The following is a 19,882-nucleotide window of genomic DNA, read 5'->3' on the forward strand; positions in this document are numbered from 1 at the left end:
CCTATCTCTTCGTTTCTCTCCGTCTCTCCTCCCTCTCTTCGTCTGTGTTGAGCTGCATGCGCGTCTGTGCAGTGGTCTACGCTTGACGGTGATTAAGGCTCTGACTGCGTCGAGCAGCTGCGCAGATGACAATGGAGAAACCTGAGGGGCGTTCCGGCGCGAGATGGGAAGTCTCCAAAGAGCTAATGTGAAGGAGAAGGGCTTGGTGAAAGGAGAGAGGGGGACGAGAGCGGCTCCCTGACCTCGTTCAGAGAGACGCAGACGAGACAAAAGCACACCGTTGCATGCGTTTTCTCGCGGAAAGGGAATCTGTTTCAAATGTCCACCCCGCGAAATGTGAAGATGGACTCGAAATCGAAATCAGAAAAGACGAGGAGACAGGCGTCAAAGGCAACGGTCTCTTCTCTTCGTGTTTCTATACTTCGATGTCGCTGTAGTCCACCATGAGACTCGGAAGACCAAGGCGAATGCGTTGTGGCCTTCGCTCGGTCACCCGAGGCGACTCCCTTCCGTTTTTGTCCAACTCCTTTCCGTTTTTGTCCAACTCGGTTCCGTTTTTTCTATCGTTTCTTTCTGCTTGTTTCGCCGTTTTTCTCCAACTCACAGAAGCCTCAATTGCCTCCCCCTTTGCGCCTTGCCGTGCATATCTGTCGGAATTCGATTCTTCCACTTTTCCTTTCCCTCGCTGTCCTCCTTGTCTCTCGCACTCTCCTCCATGCGTCTGGCAATCGCATGCGTCAGCACTGCCGCGAGTCTCTTCTTCGTTTCTCTCTTCGGAGTCTGCTTCGTCACGCATCGACTATCCTCACCGTTCGTCTCGTTCTCCCTGCCGCCCCTGTTGTCTGCCGTCGCGAGATAGGCCGAGGCTCTTTCCTTGTCTTCTTCCGGCCTTTCTTTCTTCTGCTTCTCTGTCAAACGCCGCTCGCTCTTGCTTTCCCTTTGCTCCCTCGGGGTCTTCATTTCCTTCCTTTACGCCGCCCTCGTCCGCTGGCCTCTCTGCCTCCCCTTGTGTCTTCTCGCCTGCTCGTTTCTACTCCTCCTGTATCGTTTCTTCTTCGCCTGGCTCTTCGTTCCTGTCTGCTTCTTTTTCGCCTCATCTGTCTTCGTCCTTCGTTTACTCTTCTGTCTCTTCGTCTTCTTCGCTCTCGGCTTCTCTTTCGTCTTCTTCGCCGTCTTCCACTTCGTCCGACGCCTCGCTCGGCGCTCTGCTTCCTCGGGTGCCGCCGCTCTCCTCCCTTCTGGCTCGCAACGGACCAGCGTTGCCTGCATCTTTCTTTCCATCTGCTGCTTCGCCTTTTGGAAATTCTTCACCGATATCCTCCGAGGGAGGAAAACGCAAACGCATCTCGTCCCTCGCAGGTGCTGGCATCCAGTTCTACGCGAACTTGCTCTCGAAGGAAATCCGCCTCGCTGTACAGACACTCAAGCGCTTTCCCGAGACCGTCCGTGCCCCGCCCTCGCTCGCGGCCTATGTTCGGGCAATCCTGCTGCTCGTGATGAGCGAGGAGCGGCAGCTGCTCAGCTCGAGGCGAGAGCGCAGGCGAGTGAAGCTCGCCGAGCAGCTTCTGTGCATGCAGCGGGAGGAGGCGGAGAGGAAGCGAAGAGCGGAGAAAGAGAAGAGACGGAAAACGACGAAGGAGAACCACAGAAGAAAAACGGCAAGGCATGGCGAAGAAGGGGAGCAGAAGCGAGAGCGAGCTGAGAGGGAACGCTTCCTCGACCAACAGGCGCTTCTCGAAAGGGAGAAGAAGCTCGTCGATGCGACGCAGAGCCTCCCCAGTGTTGCGCGGGTATACCGACAGCTGAAGGCGCTGTATATGGATCTTGTGGCGACAGGTGAGAAACACCGAAGAGTAAAAAAAAGCGGTCTCGCGAGATTGACCGTGGATGCCTCTCACAGACTACAATCTGACAGCGGTGACGTTTTCACTTTCACTGCTTAGGCTGGTTTCGTCCTTCTGCTCATAACCTTGCTCTGCGTTTCTCTGGGGCCAGTGGCGCTGTCTCGTTTTTTCTCTCCTTTGTGATTTTCGGAACATCGTTCGAGTTCGCGGCCTTCTCTCGCTGGCACGCCATCTCCACGTCCACCCTCCCAAAGCGTCACCTTGGTATCTCCTCTCTGTTTTCGCCTTTGTTCGTTTCCCGTGTGTCTCCTGACGTCCGTTGTTCTTCTTGTTCCTTGCCTCTTTGTCGTCCTTCGCTTCCCGTTTGGGTGCCGTGGAGTGTGGCTTCAACTCTGCCGTTTATCCTTTTCACTGGGTCCTGTCTCTAGTTGCTCCTCGTCCGATGTCTCGTCTTTTCATTTTATATTTTCCAGCAGTGCCTTCCCTCGCTTTGCTTCCACGCGCTCCAACGCGTCGGCTTGCGCTTTAGGTCTTCCCTTTCTACGTCTACGCCTTTCTCTTGGCTGCGCATTTGACTCCTCTTGCTCCTCTTCATTGATTGCTCGCCCCAGTCCTTCACATGCTTTGCTTCCTCTTCTCCATGTCTTCCTCGTTCCGGTTTTTTCCTTCTTCCATCTCCGCTTCCCAGGCAAGCAGCATGCAGCCCAAGCCAGCAGCTCCCAGAGTGTCGCCGAGGCTCGCGAACGCTACCAGGACGGTCTCCGCAGCTTGCGAGAACTGCTCGTGATGCATCGCGAAGCCTTGCTCGACTACCAGCTGCTTTCTTCGTTCTTCAAACGCCATGCTGAGGAACGCTGCTCTCTCCAGGTCAGCCTCGGAGCTGAGGAAGGAAAAACGTCACTCATTGACTCTCTGCACAAACTATCTTTCTGGCTTTCAGAGTTCCTCACCTGGACTACATAACAGTTATATGTATATATGCTATATAATGCATATCTATGTATTTAATGTATTCTCGTATTTATTCGTATTTTTATATACTGCATGCGGCTACGTTCGTGTATGTGGTTCGGTTCTTGCTTTCTCCGTTTTTTGGCCCAGTCGTACAGCAACGTGGATCTCCTTGATGCGGTTGGCATCCCATCGTTCCTGCCGGCATTGCTTTGGTCCTCTTGTTTTTCATGTTGTGTCATGCTTTGGATGTTCGCCTGCGCTCTGCCGCGAGCTCGCGGGATCGGTCGGCCTTCCTTCTTGTCTTTCGGGTTGCGTTCAAGCTTTTCCTTCGACCCACAAAGGTTCGCCTCTTTGCTTTCGCGCCCTGTCTTGCCTTTTTTTCCTGTGTAGCGCCTGTCTCCGACGAAGCCTCTGGCGATGATTGTGGGGGCGCCCAACGTGGGGAAGACTTCTCTGTTTCTTGCCCTCGTTTCCGCAAATAGTCACGCGCATGAACAGGCAAGACAGCGATTCAATGCCGCCGTCGCTGCTGGCATGAAGCCGCGGCCTTCTTCCTCCTCCTCTCCTTCTTGTCCTTCTTCTTCTCCTTCCTCTAGTGTTCTTTCTTCCTCGACTGCTGAGTCTGCGCCCGCAGGTGCGCCTGGCGAGGAAGCGACCGACGTTCAGGCCCCCGGACGAGGTCAGGAAGCAGCCGAGTCGCAGAGCCTGGCGCTGCGAAGAGCAGAGGGTGAAGGCGATGAGGGTGGACGCAAGGTTGCGCTCCTCACCAGAGTTCGAGAGAAATGCGAGAAACTCAGAGAGGAAGGAAAGGCCCTCTGGGAAGGCGGACCGTTGCCTGACCCCGAGGATTTGTTCGACGGCACACGCGCAGCAGTGGGAGAGGAAGAAGACATGCGAGAAGAAGAAGAAACGGAGGAAGGAAAATGCGACGAGAAAGAAGACCCGATCGAAGAGGAAGTAACGGAGGAAGGAGAGTGGGAAGAGGTAGAGGAGGAAGAAGACGAAAACGAGGGAGACAGCGCTGGAGAGACACTGTGTGAAGGGCGAGGGAGCGTGGAATCGACAGGCGAGAAAGGCGAGCAAGCTTCGAGGCCGTTTTCGTCTCCTCCGTGGTTCTCTCTGCCTTCAGCTCAGCTCGAGCGAGAGGCGATGGAAGTCGGACGGACACTGGCATTGCATGCATCCGAGGAAGTCCCTTCTCCGGATTTGAAAGTACATGCAAAGGAAGCGATCGACGTCAGTCCCGTCGCTTTCTCCACTCAAGGCCTGCATGTCGGAAAGATCTTCGAGAGAGCCAACGGAACCTACAAGGCTTTGGGCCAGGTACGCTCATGTGGAGGCACCGGCGAAGCGCGGACCTCTGTCGCGAGGAAGAGGCGACTTTGAGAAGGAGGGTGAACATGGAAACAAAGAGAGACGAAGACAGGCGGGAACCTGTCAGTGAAACGCAGAAGCGAGCTCGAGGACTATGGAGCGCCAGAGACTGGACCGACTCCAGCAGAAGGCGCCTGCGATGAGGAAGACATCACAGAGAAGAGGCACCAAGAAACGAAGACAGAACGAGAGGAAGGGGAAACTGCGACGACAGAGAGAGGCGGAGAGAAGCGCGAGAGTCACTTGTTTGGGCGCGCGGCGAAAACGCAGGGTGTATGGGTCGAGACACGGAAGGCCGGTGAAAGGCAATTGCCTCACACTGTGAAGATGGCAGAGGATTGCCGGGCAAACGAGGCAGAAATAGGACTGGAGAGGAAGGCTGCTGAGAACGACCGTCGGGTCGTAAGACACAGACTGTCAGAGTTACGTTTCCTTTTTGTTGCAGGTGCTCGATGGGCCGCCTTTGCTCTTGCCGGCTGGCGAAACAGAGAGAAACGTCTTCGAGCGTCTGACGCTGACGACTCTTTCTCACCTTCCCTGTGCCGTCTTCTTTCTCTTTGACTGTTCGTCGCTGCCGCGCGCCCCTGCACTCGGCGAAGAAGGCGCAGCTTCGCGAGAGGCATTTGCTCCCGCTCTCAAGATCACTCGCGATGCGGATGCGGAGAAACAGGGAAAACCACTGGAGGCGAGGACAGAGACGAAGATGGCGAAAGCGAACACTGGGAGAGAAGAGAAGTCGAAATGCCCAATGACGCTCAGTGAACAGATTCGGTTGCGACAGATGCTCCGACAAAGGTTTCCAAAACGGCCTTGGTAGGACATACACAAATATGTAGCTACTATATAAATTTATATTTATATATATTATGTAATGGGCATAGGTCTGTTTCTGCTGAGGTCTCTAGTGTACACCTTTAGAATGACGATTTGTGCTCGCCGCCGGTGTATATGCAACTCGCTCCTCTTTCTCTCTTGCTGTTTCTCTCTCTCCTTTCTTTCTCCTGTTTCTCTCTTCCGCTGTCTCTGCGGCACCTTTGCTCGCGCGTTCTCTCGCCATTCTTCTCTTTCTTGGTTGCTGCATTTTCATGTAGTCCTTTGCTTCGTCTTCCCTTTCTTGTTCTCTTCCATTTTCCCCTCTTCACCTTTTGCGTCCTTTCTGTCTTGCTCTTCCCTCCTCTCTCCTCCTCCGTTCTGGTTTGTTTGCTCTCTCCGTCTGCTGCTTTCTTGCTTGATTGCCTGTGGTTTCGCCTGTCTTTTGCTCCGTGACGGCTGTCTCTTTTCTGCGTTTTCTCTGTCTTTTTTTCACATGTGATCCCCTTTTTCTCCTTCTCTCGTTTTCAACGCCTCCGCGGCCTTGCCGACGCAGAGTGTGCATGCGGACTTCAGCTGAAGATCCCGCCTTCATCGGGGTGACTCCGGTTGTGCCGCTCGACATGTTTCGTTCGAAATTGGATAAGACGCAGTTCAGCTGACGCGGTGTCTCTACACTGGACCGATGTGCAGAGGCGCGACGTAGACAGAGAGAGACAGCGCGAGAGATCGAAAGAGACAGAAACGGGCGAGGGACATGTAGACAGACAAAGAAAGCTTTACTGCTCAACACAGCGTGCCAACAACAGGTTTCGTTCCCTCCCTGATCTCGTGCTCCATGTTCTGTCTGGTTTAAAGTCTGGCGAAAAGGAGGTTGAACGCGATTTCTTGCTTTCGCTGGTGGAGTGTCGTCGTCGAGCAATCCGAAAGCCCCCAGGCGAGGTCATCTGTTTCTTGTGGACGGTCTTTCTTAGGATCGACGTCATTGCCAAGGCTGACGAACTGACTCTGTACCAGCTGGAATCCGCAAAGGTAACTCACGTTTCGCCAGTCGCTTCTCCACCTATTTCCTTTCTCTGCTGCTGTTGCGTTCGATGTTTTTCATGGACCTGATCGTCCGCATTTGCACTCGCCCATGCGTCGGTCTCGCCGCCTCGCGTCTCCATCTCCGTCTCCGTTTCCTTTGACTAGGCTCGTTCCCTTTTCTGCCGCTGGACGGTCGATCGATGGCTGCAGGCGAGCGTCTTCCTGTCGAGCTTCTCACGTCTCTCCAGACGTTTCGCTGAAACGTTTTTGCACCTCGCGCTCGGCCTTCGCGAGCGATCGGAAGCTTCTGCGTTTTCTGCATGCTTTTTCCAGGCGATGCTCCCGCCGTGTCTCCTCCTTTCCACTCACCAGTCTGCCGACTCGTTGGCGCAAGTGCAGCGCCACCTGCGTCTCGCCCTCCTGCAGCTGAAGCGGGCCATGGAAGACAGAGAGAGGCTGCTGCGCATGCGCCAGACTCAGGAGCAACGCGAGCGAGAACTTCGGCGAAAAGCAGAGGACGACATGCATGTACAGACAGTGCTGAGCAGACTAAACCGCAGAAAAGGGCACAAAGGAAACAGCGCAAACAAAGCAGGCGACGGAGCGCCCGCGCGTCTTTGAGAAGCCGACAGGAATGTACACCACCTGCTCAGCCAGACGTTGAGGCACTCGCTTCACCTTCTGGAGTCTTTAGACCTGCGGGTGTTAGCGCTGTCCCTAAGCCGTGATCCTCTACGGCCGCCGAAAGAAGAAATGCGTCCGCTGGGTCAGCGGCGTATCTGGGGCGCGCGACGTCGAGCCTCAGGTTTTACTCGATACGCGCCTCAAGATGAACAGAGCTTTCTGTGATTCCAGTTGCCAGTTGCGGCGCCTTTCGGCGTCTTCGTGTCTCACAGGGGGAGTAAATCAAGTAACGGTAAAGTGGGGAGAAAGCATCAACGGAAACAAGGGAAGCGAGACGCAAAACGAGACGAAAACAAGAAGAAAACGAGAGAAGCGAAGAAAAACGAGAACCTCTGGGGTGTTTGTACAAATCTCACATCAGATCTGAAGAGGACTTTCAGGGAAGGCGCCGTTCCAGGCCGGTGGTCAGTCGCAATTCTGTGCATGCATGCAGGAATGAATCACATTTTCTGAACTGCTCTGGCAAGTGCTTTGTTTCACTTGTCGAGTGCCCTAGCGAGGCCCGTTTCTGTGAAGAAAGCGTCATGTAAGAAAAACATTGTTTGGCTCGTCTAGGGGCTCCCGAACAACCAACGTGGCTCCGAAGAGACTCGTGTACTGCATGCGCATGCAGTTACACCCGGAAACTCCGAGAATCGTCAAAAAGCGGAAAGGGTATTCTTTCCATCATCAGAGGAGCCGACGACAACAGGAGATGCACAGAGCAAGCTACAAATATATATATATATATATATATATATATACATACATATATATATATATATATATAGGTGCCGTTGTGCAAATACTTTTCTATTTATATATATTGTGTTTATGCGTGTAAATGCAATGACCTGTAGATACATCTACGCGGGTCGCTAAGCAGCTGCATTCGACGAGAAGCAAGAGCCAGACAAAACAACAAAGTCCGTCAGCGGATATCTATATCTATCTATCTATCTATCTATCTATATATATATATATATATATATATATGCATGTAATTTTTGGTGAATTTGAAGACTCTCACAGAGGCGCTGTCGTGCGAGGTCTGTACACTCGAAAGAGTCCACGTTACGTCCTGTGACCAGGACCGCCTCGCTCCATATGTTTCCTGGAACTCAAAGGCCCAGATGTCACACATTTTCCTGGAGAAACGTCAGCGCTGAAGCGACGGCGACTTTGAGGCAAAAGAATATCCGCATCTTTCCCTGGGGATGCAGACGCAGTGAAAAGGCGTTATACAGTTTTTCGCTTGTTGTCAGCTGTTCTTTTTCCTGACTCAACAACACCGGAGCGCGAGAGCACGACTCTCTTCCTCATTCAAGAGAATCTTCACCATTTGCGAAACGAGGTCATCAATTTCGTCTACTGCTCCTTCCTTTAAAAGTTCTTGTAGCAACTCTTCTGCAAGTTGCTCGCGGATGCTCCAGCTTCCATGCATTCTGAAAAGATCGTTTTCTCTCGATTCCTCATCGCTGTTTGCGTCGTATCCTTCCCCGCGACTGTCGCAGCTAAACGCAGAGGCATGGCTCCCTTTTCTGGCCGTTTCCCGACCTCGTCTCTCTGTCTCCTCGGCTTTATCCCGGTCCTTCCTCGTAGCCCTCAGCTGTCTCCTCAGCAGAGGTTCCCTAGACAGCAGCGCCGCTGTGAGCTTCTGTCGGAACGCGAAGATCTCTCGGATTTCTGTCGCAGGCACTTCGTGGATAAACATGCAATTCGGGGATTCACACTCTAGAGCCGACACCACGTCGCGACGTATCAGACTTCGACTTTGAGTCTTATTCTCGGAGACGTTTGCAGACGTCCCCGGCAATCCAAGTCGCGGAGTAGTGATGGAAGGCTGCCCCGCTTCCGCAGCGCCTGCCTTCTCGTCTTTTCCAAACTCCTTTTCCGCGAACCTCTCGCGACGCTGAGTCTCGGGAAGTCCTGAATTTCCAACGGCGGCATCTGCTCCATCTGCCCCTCCAAATTCCGGTGTACGTACACCCGAGATGCTCGCCGCCTGCCGCGTGCATCTCCTCCGATTTTCTTGTGCTGGCGTGTCTTCGGGAATTCCAGACGTCGACGTCAGCGCCTCTTCTCTCTTTCCTTTGTTTGGGCGTTCGTTTTTACTCTTTCCATCACTCCGCCAGGGCCTGCTGCGAGCATCTTTGTTGCTTTCCCGACCTTCGATGTTCCCTTCGAACAACGATGTGCTCAGTGGTGGGGGCTCCAGTCTCCCCGACGGAGAGCGGTCGCAGAAAGTTTTTGCTTCTGCACAGACGTAGCTCGGCTGTCCTCCACGTGGTTCGCCTCTCGAGTAGGCATGCAACTGGGTCAGTTGGTCTGCTCTGTCTCCAGAGAAAGCCGCTTTTCTCACATATGCCTCCCCCTCTGTGAGGAGGCCTTCGTACTGCCCTGGCTCTCTCCCCTCAAGCGAGACGACGCATTGCTCGACAGCCTCCCATAGGAGAGACGACGACGAGGAAAGGAAGGAGGAAGGTGAATTCGAGTCTGCTTCTGTTTCCGTTTGCCCCTCTTCCCGTTGGTCCGTGACGTTTCTGCATGCACTGCTCATAGGCGGATCTCCATGAAAAGCCAAGAGACTTTTGCGTCCCATTTCAGCCATGGGAGGGACAGGCGTGGAACCTGGCCACGCATGCAGCGAGGCTGGCGCGTCCTCGGTCTCTTGACGTATGCGCAAACAAGGCGAAGACGTCAAAGATGAGGAATGTGGAGTTTTGGCTTGCGGCCGCAAGGATGTGGACACTGGGTCTCCCTCGATTCGAGGAGTCCTTGAGGTTCTGGAGAGCCCACAGGTGAGGCGTGTGACACCTTGAGGCATCTCTTGGGGTTCAGATACTTCTTCGTTTTCTCCAAACATGCATTTGTGTTGCATCGATGTCTCTCTCCTCTCCTGTGCGGAAGCAGAAAGCGCTCGATGTTGAGGTGATTCAAACACTGTGTCTCGGTCTGCCGCTGCCACAGTCCCACCCGGGTGTACGTACACCCCGCTACCCAGGAGGTCTCGGCCTCCTGCACGAGTGTCTCGGGAGTTTCTTCCATTCCTTCGAAGCCTTGTTTCGTCTTTTCCTTTTCTCTCGAGACTTCCGTTGTTTTCGGCGTCATCTTCACCTTCAGCAACCCCATGAGCACCTTCTCCTTTCTCTTCTTCCCCGTTCGTCGCTCCCCTGCTTCCCACTCCTGAGGCGCCGCCGTCTCGACCCGCCGTCCTCTCCTCCCTTGCGCTCCTCGAGGCAAGTGGCCGAGCTCCCGCAGGCGAATCCGCAAAAGCAGCAGAAGAAGCAGCTGCTGCGCGTGCGTCTTCTCCGCGGTTCCCTTCCTTCTGGCTGCAATTCGAGAGGATTCGAGTTTCCTCGAAGACGCCAGGCCAGAGAAACTGAGGAGCCTTCTCTATGAGACACTGTGCAAACTGCAGGAGCCCCTCGAGGCGCCGCTCCAGCCGCTGCGCTTTTTCGGCTGCCTTCTTCAAATCTTTCTTCGCGAAGCCTGCTATAAATCGGTCGGCGGCTTCGTCCTGCCGAGCCACCCCAGTTGAACACACAGAGCACCGTCGTTCCCGTTTCCGCGCTCTGCTCCCCCTGCTCTTGACCCGCCTCGCTTTCCTAGAAGGCGAAGAATGCTGCCTGCCTTCTTCAGCCTTCTTCTCTCTCTTCTGCACCGTCCGCAGGATTTCAGAACCATGTCTCGTTCGTGACGCCTCCCGCGGCCTGCCCGACTTCTCCGGTGTATGTACTCCCCACGAAGGTCCCGCCTCCGAGAAGACCAGCGAGGGCAGCCGCATGCGCGCGGCCCCGGCAGCAGGCCAGAGGCTTCTTCCAGAGCCTTGAGAGCACTGAGAAGAAGCCACCTCTGTGTCTTCTCTGTTCGAGGACAAGGGCATCTCGCCGTGTCGATCTGGCGAGTCCGGTGGCGGATCTTCGCGTTTCAAGTGAGATCTGAATACTTCCGTCCACTGAAAAGGAGCAAGGAGAGAAGCCGCGATCGCGGGCGGGTGGCGCACCGCTGACTCAGACTCAAGGGCCATCTTAATATAACTCGACGAAAAGGCACTGGCATGTGTGTTCTTCGACAGCGAATGCGTCCACCTCTCCTCCTTCTTCTGAGAATTGTCTTCGACTAAACCAGCAGACGAAAGCGACAAGGTTATCACGTCCTCGGTATCGTTCTGGCCTCGGCGCCGACCATTCAGAAATGCCTGACTGTTTTCTTTATCTTCTGCCTCTTCTGTCTCGACATCTCCAGCGTCCCCGTTTATGACCTGGTGCTCTTCGTCCACAAGTTGGCTCTCCTTTCGGTCGTCTCTCGTAGATTCTTTGTGCTTTTCTGTTAACGCCCGCGTATTCGTCTCGCTTTCGCCTCTGTCGATCCTCGCAGCTCTCCCTTCTTCCGGGTCGGTCTGTTCTTCGTCCTTATCGTTCTTTTCCGCTGGCGCCTGGATCTCGCGGGGTCCGTTCTCCAGGAGTCCCGGACGAGGTGTACGTACACCCCACGGAGCGCGGGTGTGGCTCTCGACAGCCGTTGCATCGCCTCCTCCACTTTGTGTGCTCTGTCTGTCTCTTTCTCCTTGTTTTAGACTTGCCGCACTCCACAGCCTTTCAGCGCGTTCGCCTGGCCTCGCCGCTTCACTTCTCTCTTTTTTCTCCGTGAGCAAGAGCTTCTTTTCTCTCCAGCTTTTTTGTCTCTTCCACTCTTCTTCCCACTGCTGCATGCGCTTCCAGGGTTGGGTCTTTCCATTGCCGTCCACTCTCCTTTCTTTTCTGGCTGTTTCTCTCTGTTGAAACAACGGGCCTCGCTTCGCCTCGACTGGCGGCGAGGCTGACGAAGGCTCCAGTCCGCTTGAAGGCCGCTGTACCGTCTCTAATGGATACGTTCGCCGCATGTCCTTCTCCATGTGTGTCTTATCTTTTGCTTGCTCCTCGCCGTTCAGGAGATTGCTGTTCGTATCTCGTCTTGCTTCTCTCCGACCAAGAGGCTGCTTCCAGTTCTCCTCAGGTGCCTCTGCCGTTCGTTTCTCGTTTTTGTCCGTGCTCAAAAACCTGCTGTTTCCTTCACGTACTGCTGGCGCCTGAGAACCGCGAGTTCGTTTCACAGATGTACAGTTCGCGCTTTCTTTTTCGAGATCTGCAATCCCGCATTTCGCTGATATCGACGAACGCGAGGAAGGCGAAGGGACTGTCGGAGGCGCGACAGATGCAGAAGAGACTAACGGTTGAGAGACTGCTTGTCTCGCTCCAGATGAGGAGCTCGGATTCGTCGAGGTGTTTAGACACCTGAAACCACAAACGCCGCCAAAAAAGAGAGGAGGAGACGGAGCTGAAGTATCAGAGAGGGGCAAGTTGTGGAGCCACAGACAGAAAGAGAGAGAATGAGAGGGTGAGAGAAGAACTGTGACAGGCAGGTCGAGTGAGAAAACGAGAAGAGGGACAGCGAAGACAGCGAACAGTGGTGGAGAGAGGGACAGAGACAGACCGAGAAAGCGAAAGGCAAAAACAGAGGTCGACGGGCAGCGAGGTATACAGAAGGGGAGGTAGACAGAGGACGATCTAGGGAGGGAGAGGAGTGACGGAAAAAGCGAGAGAGAGAGAAGAAGAGAGCGGTACAAGCAGATGGACCCAGAAGGAGTGACACACAGTGAAAGAGCCAGTCATAGAAAGAGCCTCAGGGAATGAAGGCCGAGAGCAACAAGGAGGAGATTCGACACAGAGAGTGTTGCGTCCTTAGGAGAAAACGAGGAGACAAGAACGTTTGGTCGAGCGGCGATGGGCATGTGAATCCCTGTCCTGTGTGAGGCAAAGTATCTGTCGAGGAGAGGTTGCTTGAAAGAGGAGACGAATATTCCGAGAGACCGACCGGAAAGCATCGATATGAGGAATGCCAGCGATGCAGAATCAGCATGATGGAAAGGCCAAGCATCACATCAGAAAAAAAGAGAGAAAAACGAGGGACGGGCCAGGTGGTGCAGGACACGGTAAAGGGGGGCTGGGGGGCCGAACGAGGAGAGACGCAAAGACGCAGGTGCCAGAGAATGTACAAAACGAGCAAGCCAAAGGCGACGAGCAAACTGCGAGTGAAGCGTGGAGCGCGTAGACCTCTGCGGGTCACCCAAGCACACACCGAACGTCAGGAATACCCCGCATGCAGTTGAGGCCTCGCGTCTGCTTCGTCGAAAGACGCCTCTGTTTCGGTAGCTCGGTCACGCGCATGAAACGCATTCTCTAAGACGAGAAACAAGCTCGTTTGGAGATACGCGGAGCGTAACTCTCGCTTTCAGGAGCTGCCGAGAGGAAGAACCCGACAACGGTCTGACAGAAAGGACGCGAAGGTTGAGAGGCGAGAACCGCAGCGAGGGAGAGACTCATGAGGGACTCTCCGGCAACAGAGAGACGCTCAGAGGACGCCGCCGCAGTTTCAAGGCGAAGCTCGAGACGGAGGCTGCGCGTAGAGACACTCATGGAGGGCATTTCGATACAGACCAACGGAAAGCGAACGCCGAAGGGAAGGGCAGGAGAGGACGTCATTTCGACGATTATTTTTTACTTTTGAGTTCTTTGTACCCCGCTTCAAATGTCGCTTATTCATAACAGAAAGTTGAGAGGGACTTGATTGATTTCACATCGCTCAACAATGAAGACAGGTATTTTCTCTTGCAAAGCGAAAGGAGCCTCGTTGAACGGCGAGCCGTGTTGGAGGAGCCGACAGAGAGAACGAAGGATGGAGCGAGTCTTCGGCGTATGCTGTGAAGTCAACGTGGAAAGTCACGGCTTTACAGGATCGATTCGATAACGCGTTTTCCTGTTCATTCAGGCTCTCTTTCTTTTTCTTTCTTTCTCTCGCTCTTCGGTCGCTCTCGCCGTCCTCCGTGCGAGTTCTCAGCTTCAGAGTCCTGCTTCGCGTTTCTTCCATCTTTTTCTTTTTTCGACTTTTTGCGCTTGTCCTTCGCCTCCGCCTCTCCGTTCCTAGACGCCGCGCTTGCGTCGGGCCTCTGCGCCTGCTGTTTGTTCTCGGTCGCTTGTCGAGTTTCCGACTCTTCGGCAGGCAGCAGGAATTTCGCTGCCGCAGCGGCTTCTGCATCTTCTCTCGCCTTTCTACGCTTGCTTCCTTGTTCGCTTTTCATCGCGCCCATCCCGCTCGCATCTTCATGCAGCGCTTCTTTCTCTTCACCTTCTTTCTTCTTTCCATGTTTCTTCTTCGTCTCTGCCTCCTCCCCCTCTTCCCTCTCGCCCTTCGCCGCTTTGTGCCCCGCCTCTGGCGAGCCTCGAGAAGCCTCCGCAGTCTTTTCGTTTTCGTCTACACTCGAGCAATCCTTATTCTCCTTCTCGCGGCTCTTTCCTTCTCCCTTTTTCGCTTCTCTCTCCCCTATCGCATGCCTTCCCTGCTCCGTCCCCCTTCGGTCCGTTTCCTGTCCCTCGCTGTTTGTCGCCTTCTCCTTCTTCTTTCTTCTTCGCGGCCTTCCCTCTGTCGCGAAATCCTCCGCGTCTTCTTCGGCGTGCTGTCTCAACAGTGCTGCCGTTTTTGCCATGTTTTCTGCTGCTGACGAAAGACCGGCGGCGGCTTTCTCCATTGCCGCTGCACGCGCGGGTCCATTGCTGAGCTTCCTGGGCACCGGCTTTTGCTCTGACGGCTCGACCAGTGTCTGTACACCCGAAAGGCTGCGCCTCAGACCTGGATCGGGGGCACCAGATGCCTCGAGCGTCTCTCCGAGTGGCAGGGTGCTTCTCTCGTTCTCCTGGCTTCTGTCATCTCCCTTCGGTTCTTCAGTCGACTGGAGTCTGGCTGGTACTCCCTCCGCAGAACCGGGAGGTGAGAAACAGTGCTCGGCATCATTATTCTCGGGCAATTTGGATACCGATGTCTCCCCCGCCGCTGCCTTTTGCTCCACGTCTTCAGTCTTGGGGGCTTTCCCCTCTCGCTTCTCTTTTTTCTTCTTCTTTTTCGGTTTAGAGGACCCTGGCTTCTCGTCCTTGATCGTGTCTCCGCAGGCAGGCGTGGAGGAGACAGATGATGCTTTCCTCTCGCCAGTCTCGTCTGTTGCATGCGTTGCATTTGGCTTCTCCCATTTGAAGTCGTCTTTTCTCTCTTCTACCTGAGTGTTCCTCGACGACTTCGCCTCCCGTGTGCTCTCTTTCATCCCCTTGTTCGTGCCGTATGCCTCGTCTCCTAGACTCTCGTTTAATGTGTTGTAGTCTCCGTTATCTCCCGTCTCGTTCGCCAGGTGGTCTCCTCTCTCCGTATCCCCGTCGCCCTCCTCCTGGGACGTATGGGCACCCGCCGCCGCAGCCGCCAATGGAAAAAGGGGAGTCGAGGACTTCCCCACCGAGGCAACAAGAGACGGCGGCTGTTCGTCTTGCGGTAGACTCAGAGGGACAGCGGCTGAGAGAGAGAAGACACCCTGCCCAGAGACATCAGAGCTCCATCTTTCATCGTGCGTTGCTTTGTCGCGTTTTCCTTTTGCCTTCCCTGTTCGCACCGCTCCATCACGGCGGCTAGCCATCTCGTCCATGTGCTCGGGCATAGGTTTTTCTGTTGTGTCAGAGACATGAGCGGAACAGACTGAACTTCCACGTTCTGCGTCGGAGTCCCTTTCTGAAGCTCCTTGTCCACTGGTGGGTGTTGAACTTGAGCTGGTTGTCTCCTTCTCTCTTCTCTTCTCCTTACTTTCCGCCCTCTTCCCCTCGGCCGCTTCTCGATTTGCCCTCGCGTCTTTCTTGCTCGGAGACTGCAAAGAGACGATGCTGTCACCTTCGCTTTCCTCCGATGTCGATTCGGGCGTTTTCAGACACTCGCGCGCGTCCGCCTTCCGCCCTCGCTTCGCTTGTACATACACCGCAGTTTCGACAGCTGGAATCGCTGCTTGGGGACCTGCACGCGCAGCCGCCGTTGCCCCTCGCGGCCGGTGTTTGCCCGACGACACAGCGGTGCTGGAGCCTTGTTTTTCCGACGCATGTTCCTCTATGAGACTCTCCACTTTGTCGCGTTCCCGCTCGTTCCAACACCGGCTTTCTTTCGCACTTTGTCGCTCTCCAGCGCTCGATGTGTGTGGCCGTCCAAACTGTCTCGACACTGGGCTTTCAGCTGCCGTTCGTGTCCCTCTTGTAACGCTCCTAGTCCCTAAAGGTTTCTCACCTGTGCCTTCGCTCTGCTTGGACTCCAGCGACGCAGAAGAGCAACAGTCTTTCTGCAGTCGCAGAAGAGCTGCTTCTGCACTCTTGACAGCAGCTCTTGCGGTTTCGAGGGTCGCCTCTGAAAGTGAAGGGGCGCGAGAACTTCCGGTGAATGTATGCTCTCCTGAGCGTAGCCTCGGAAACGGAGTCGCCTCCAACGAGGCCACCCACGCTCGGGCTTCCTCCGCCAGCCTCTCAGCTGTACATACAGCCTGGCACGAGGCGCCGGTGGAGCTGCCCATGAGCGCTGCGGCTGCTGCCAAAACCGCAGCCGCAGCTGCAGTTTTTGCCGCGTTTTCTGGAACGTCTCGAGGCTTCGGTAGTGTTTTCTTGGCGCCCACAGTTGTCCCACCGAGCGCCCAGACCTTGTCTGTTTCTCCCAGAGGCGTCGTGACAGAGACCCCCGAGGAACTCGACGAGTGCCAGGCGCCGCGGACGCTCCAAGTCGCTGTGAGCGCACTGGCGCCAGTGGAAAAAGTGCGTTTTTTCTTATCAGGTGCTGAGGCGCGAGTGAGTCTCTGGAAGGCGGCTGAACTCTGCGGTTTTCCACCTCGCTTCGGCTGTCTTCTCTCAAGGCCATTGGGTTCCTGCGACGGTGTGTCCACCTTCCAGGTCTCTTTCTTGGGACTCGCAAACAGAGCCGACGTCGCCAGCGCTCTCTCCACAGGCGCCTCTGCAGCCGCAAGGGCGCAGGCGAGTGCTGTGGCAGCTGCAGCTGTTGGGGAGGTACACGCACGGTCTTCGTGTTTCTTTTTCGGAGTTGCTCTCGCGTTTCGAGCTCTCTTCTCGACTTGTTCTTGCGCGGAAAATCCGTGCGTAGGCGACGAACGGATGGTTTTGGATTTCGTCTTCCTGCTCGCAATTCGTGTCGACGGAGACTGTCTCCGGACTGAGGCCTGCCGTCTGTGAATCGCAGCGAACTCCGCCGCCGCTGCTCTGCGAGCGAGGGCGTCGGGGCTCCTGCGGATCGCGGGGGCTCTGAAACTTCCAGCTCTTGCCGCGGAACTCGACGTTCCAGTTTTCTTCTCTTTCGTGGAGGCCGCGAACGCCGCCGCGGCAGAGACCGTCTTTCCTCGCGGACGCAGAGCCTTTGGACGATGTGGGGGGACGCTGGTTGAGCTCGATGGCGCTGAGGGTCTTTGCGCAGAGCAGAGAGTGCTTTCAGAACGAGCGTACGCAACAGGACGGCAAGAACCATCTGGGCAGGACAGAGGTTCTGGAGGGAAACAAGAGGCGCTCCAACGACAGGGAGAGAGACCGCAGGGGAGTCGAGAAGCACAGGCAGAAGCCTTCCGAGGAGGGGAAGGACTCGCGGTGTCGCGACACTTGGAAAAGGAGGTCTGGACACAAGGACTCCTCGCGGGGCGAGTGGGAGAAGCAGAGAGACGCGACAGAGAGCGATGTGTGTTTGACGAAGAGTCCGAACCGCATGAGCTACAGCTGGAAGGACTGCTTGCACTGTCCCCACTGGAGTCTGACGTTTCAGTTGCTGCACTTCTCCCGCGTGTGTTCCTTCCCCTACAGACGCTTTGTCCAGATTCACTTTTGATGTGAACTGCGCAGATACACCCTCTCTGTCCATGGGTCAGCCCAGCGGTGTCGTCGTCGGCCTCTTCTCTTAGAAGCGCATGCAGAGAGGAGCTGCGAGAGAGCCGGAGTCCGGGTGTCGATCCACCACCTGACAGCGGGGAGGCCCGGCGCCGTGCGCCGTTCGCCGAGCACGCGTGGTAAGTGTCTCGACAGCCGACGCGACATACCGGACAGATGTTTTCTTCGAGCTTGAATGCTGAGGAGGGCGGCTGTTTGCAGGAAGGAGGCAGCGGGGGCAGCGTTTGTCGAAAAAGAGTTTCTCCAATCGAAGGAGGCTGGTCAACCGACTCCACTTCTTCAGGGAGAGCAGGAACCTCCGATTCAGACTCGGAGTCTCCCGGGATGGCGAAGCGACTTTTGAACGGCGACGAGGAAGCAGAGCTTGAGCGAGACGCAGACGCGCAGGCGTCTTCTGGGGGCGCGATAGAACTGCCGCACTTGCCCCCGAGACAGAACGGCCTTTCAGCCGGAGACACGCAACTGTGTCGATCAAGCTCTGGACAAGAAGGTGCTTTCAGTGGCGATAAATATGAAAGGACTGGAGTTCGAGACGGAGACGCATACGAGGTAGAGCGTGTGAGAAAGTCTCCATGTTCCACGTTCAAGTTCGAAGCAGAGGCACGAGACGGAACGGGAGAAACAGTGGCCCGGCGCTTACCACAGTACCTTCGAGAGATCGTGTCATCCAGTAACAAAGTTCGACAGTCTGCACACCCGCACCTTGCTGGGAAGCAACGCTCCCGAAATGAAGGCGTTGGAACTCTCAAACCGGGAACAGGCGGCTGGCTTCTCGACACCCCTGCAGCCCAGCGATGCTTGACACTATTTGCTGCCGAAAGATTGCGAGGGTCGCCGCTGCGTTTTGCGGCTCCTGGGAGGAGAGGAAACTGTCTCCGGCAAGCGGCTGACGGATGGCCCAGCAACTCGCTGGCGGAGAGCGTCAAGCGCGCGGAAAAGACAACAAGCGAAACACATGCATGGGCTAGGGAAGGCCTCTTGCGCAGGATGTCACTAGAGCGCATGCACATAACGTGAAGTCACCAAAAGGCAGGTTCCCACGGTCCGCACACAGTGAACGAAGAACGCAGCCGAGCAACGACTCCAACGAGGTGAAACATCTTCTAGGTCTGCACTTCAGTCAGCTTCTGTCTCTTCTATTCCCTTAGGAAGGCACAGCAGGGGTGTCCACAACCATACACGGCAGAGACGGCGCAAACGGTGGACGGCTATCTGAGATCCGGAAAAAGTCGATTTTTGCAGCTATGCATCGGGGCGGGCAGCTTATCGCCGCGGCAAAGAAAGCCAGAGAGAGAGCCGAGAACGACGTCAGAGGTGCTGCGTTGTGGCTAGCTGTCACTGTGAAGAGACTCGCGTTCGATCACGAAGACCGCCGGGAACGTTGTGTATCCTCGTTCATGGTAGCGGATGAGGAAAAGGCTAAACGGTCTTTCTAGGCCGCGCAGTGCATTTTGTGACGTATTCGATGGATCGCGCCTAAAGGCCGTTTTCATCTGGAATACCGTGACAGTAGAGCATTTCCTTCGACATCTATGAATACGGGAGAGGTCGTGTTCGTGTCTGGCATGCGTTCTTACGATAGCTACAAACTCACGGCGCATCGCCATGGAAGCGTCCTGCTGCCAGATGTGGTGAAGTGCTTCGAAATGGTTTCGCAACGAGACACTGTGACGTTCTTCTCAGACACTAACTCTTGTGCAAACAAGGAACGACAGAGGTTTCTAGGACCAGTTGATGTGACCCGGTTGATGAGGGCAACGCCGATTCTCTCGAGGCAACAGCCAACCTGCCACTCTATACATTGACCTACATACACGAGCCTACGTATATGTAAATATATATATGTATATATGTATGTATAGAAATATATATGTATATATATTTATGTAGTTTATCGTAGGTTACCTGAAATGTTTTCTAGATTTCCTTTGTCGAGTAGGCTCTGTAGATCCACTTGCCCTGTGCGTCAAGGCTGCACCTCCACACCAAACGCTTTCCCACTCCGCATTTAGGCAGCTGCAGATATGCTCCTCCCGCTGCAAGCGAGCGCGTCTGCGTTCTATCCCCACCAGTTCGTGCTGCCGTAGGTGCGGATCAAAGAGGCCGCTGCTTCTAGGATTATCCTCCCGCCATGCGGGGCGAGGACGTTCTACGGGGGCAGGCGTTGCTAAAAACGTTTTGGCCAGCGACAAACGTGGAGAAAACTGTCCTTCCGGAGAGTCGGCTCCCTGGCCGGTACCGGCGAGCGTTTGCGGCATTCCGTGTGTGTCTTTGTTCAGAACAGTCCCGACTCGAGCGGGGAAACCAGCGAGATCTGACACGGTTGGCTTAGCTGATCCCGAGCACATGAGACTCAGCGCATAGGCTCAAATGATGTTTCACGACAGCAGGCCGCCGTGAAACACTTCAGTTACGGAACAAGGAGTCGAGGCGGCT

At 55.1% G+C, this 19,882-nt stretch overlaps 3 protein-coding genes across 3 annotated transcripts; 1 reads left to right on the plus strand and 2 right to left on the minus strand.

Annotated features, from left to right (window-relative positions):
- Nucleotides 1–443: 443 nt before the first annotated feature.
- Nucleotides 444–6,629, plus strand: TGME49_259160 (hypothetical protein; the record flags this gene model as incomplete). Its single annotated transcript, XM_018781205.1, has 7 exons — nucleotides 444–1,836; nucleotides 2,533–2,711; nucleotides 3,189–3,477; nucleotides 3,928–4,121; nucleotides 4,618–4,985; nucleotides 5,957–6,014; nucleotides 6,342–6,629. The coding sequence occupies 7 exons, from the start codon at nucleotides 444–446 to the stop codon at nucleotides 6,627–6,629; spliced, it is 2,769 nt and encodes a 922-aa protein (XP_018637040.1).
- A 1,324-nt stretch (nucleotides 6,630–7,953) lies between these two features.
- Nucleotides 7,954–11,568, minus strand: TGME49_259155 (hypothetical protein; the record flags this gene model as incomplete). Its single annotated transcript, XM_018781204.1, has 1 exon — nucleotides 7,954–11,568. The coding sequence occupies one exon, from the start codon at nucleotides 11,566–11,568 to the stop codon at nucleotides 7,954–7,956; it is 3,615 nt and encodes a 1,204-aa protein (XP_018637039.1).
- Nucleotides 11,569–13,473: 1,905 nt separating this feature from the next.
- Nucleotides 13,474–18,743, minus strand: TGME49_259150 (hypothetical protein; the record flags this gene model as incomplete). Its single annotated transcript, XM_002365088.2, has 1 exon — nucleotides 13,474–18,743. Exon 1 carries the CDS (start codon nucleotides 18,454–18,456, stop codon nucleotides 13,474–13,476), a length of 4,983 nt encoding a protein of 1,660 aa, XP_002365129.2. The 5' UTR covers nucleotides 18,457–18,743.
- Between the last annotated feature and the right edge of the window lie 1,139 nt (nucleotides 18,744–19,882).

Source organism: Toxoplasma gondii, chromosome VIIb (genome assembly GCF_000006565.2).
Source record: "Toxoplasma gondii ME49 chromosome VIIb, whole genome shotgun sequence".
In the NCBI taxonomy this organism is placed as follows: domain Eukaryota; phylum Apicomplexa; class Conoidasida; order Eucoccidiorida; family Sarcocystidae; genus Toxoplasma; species Toxoplasma gondii.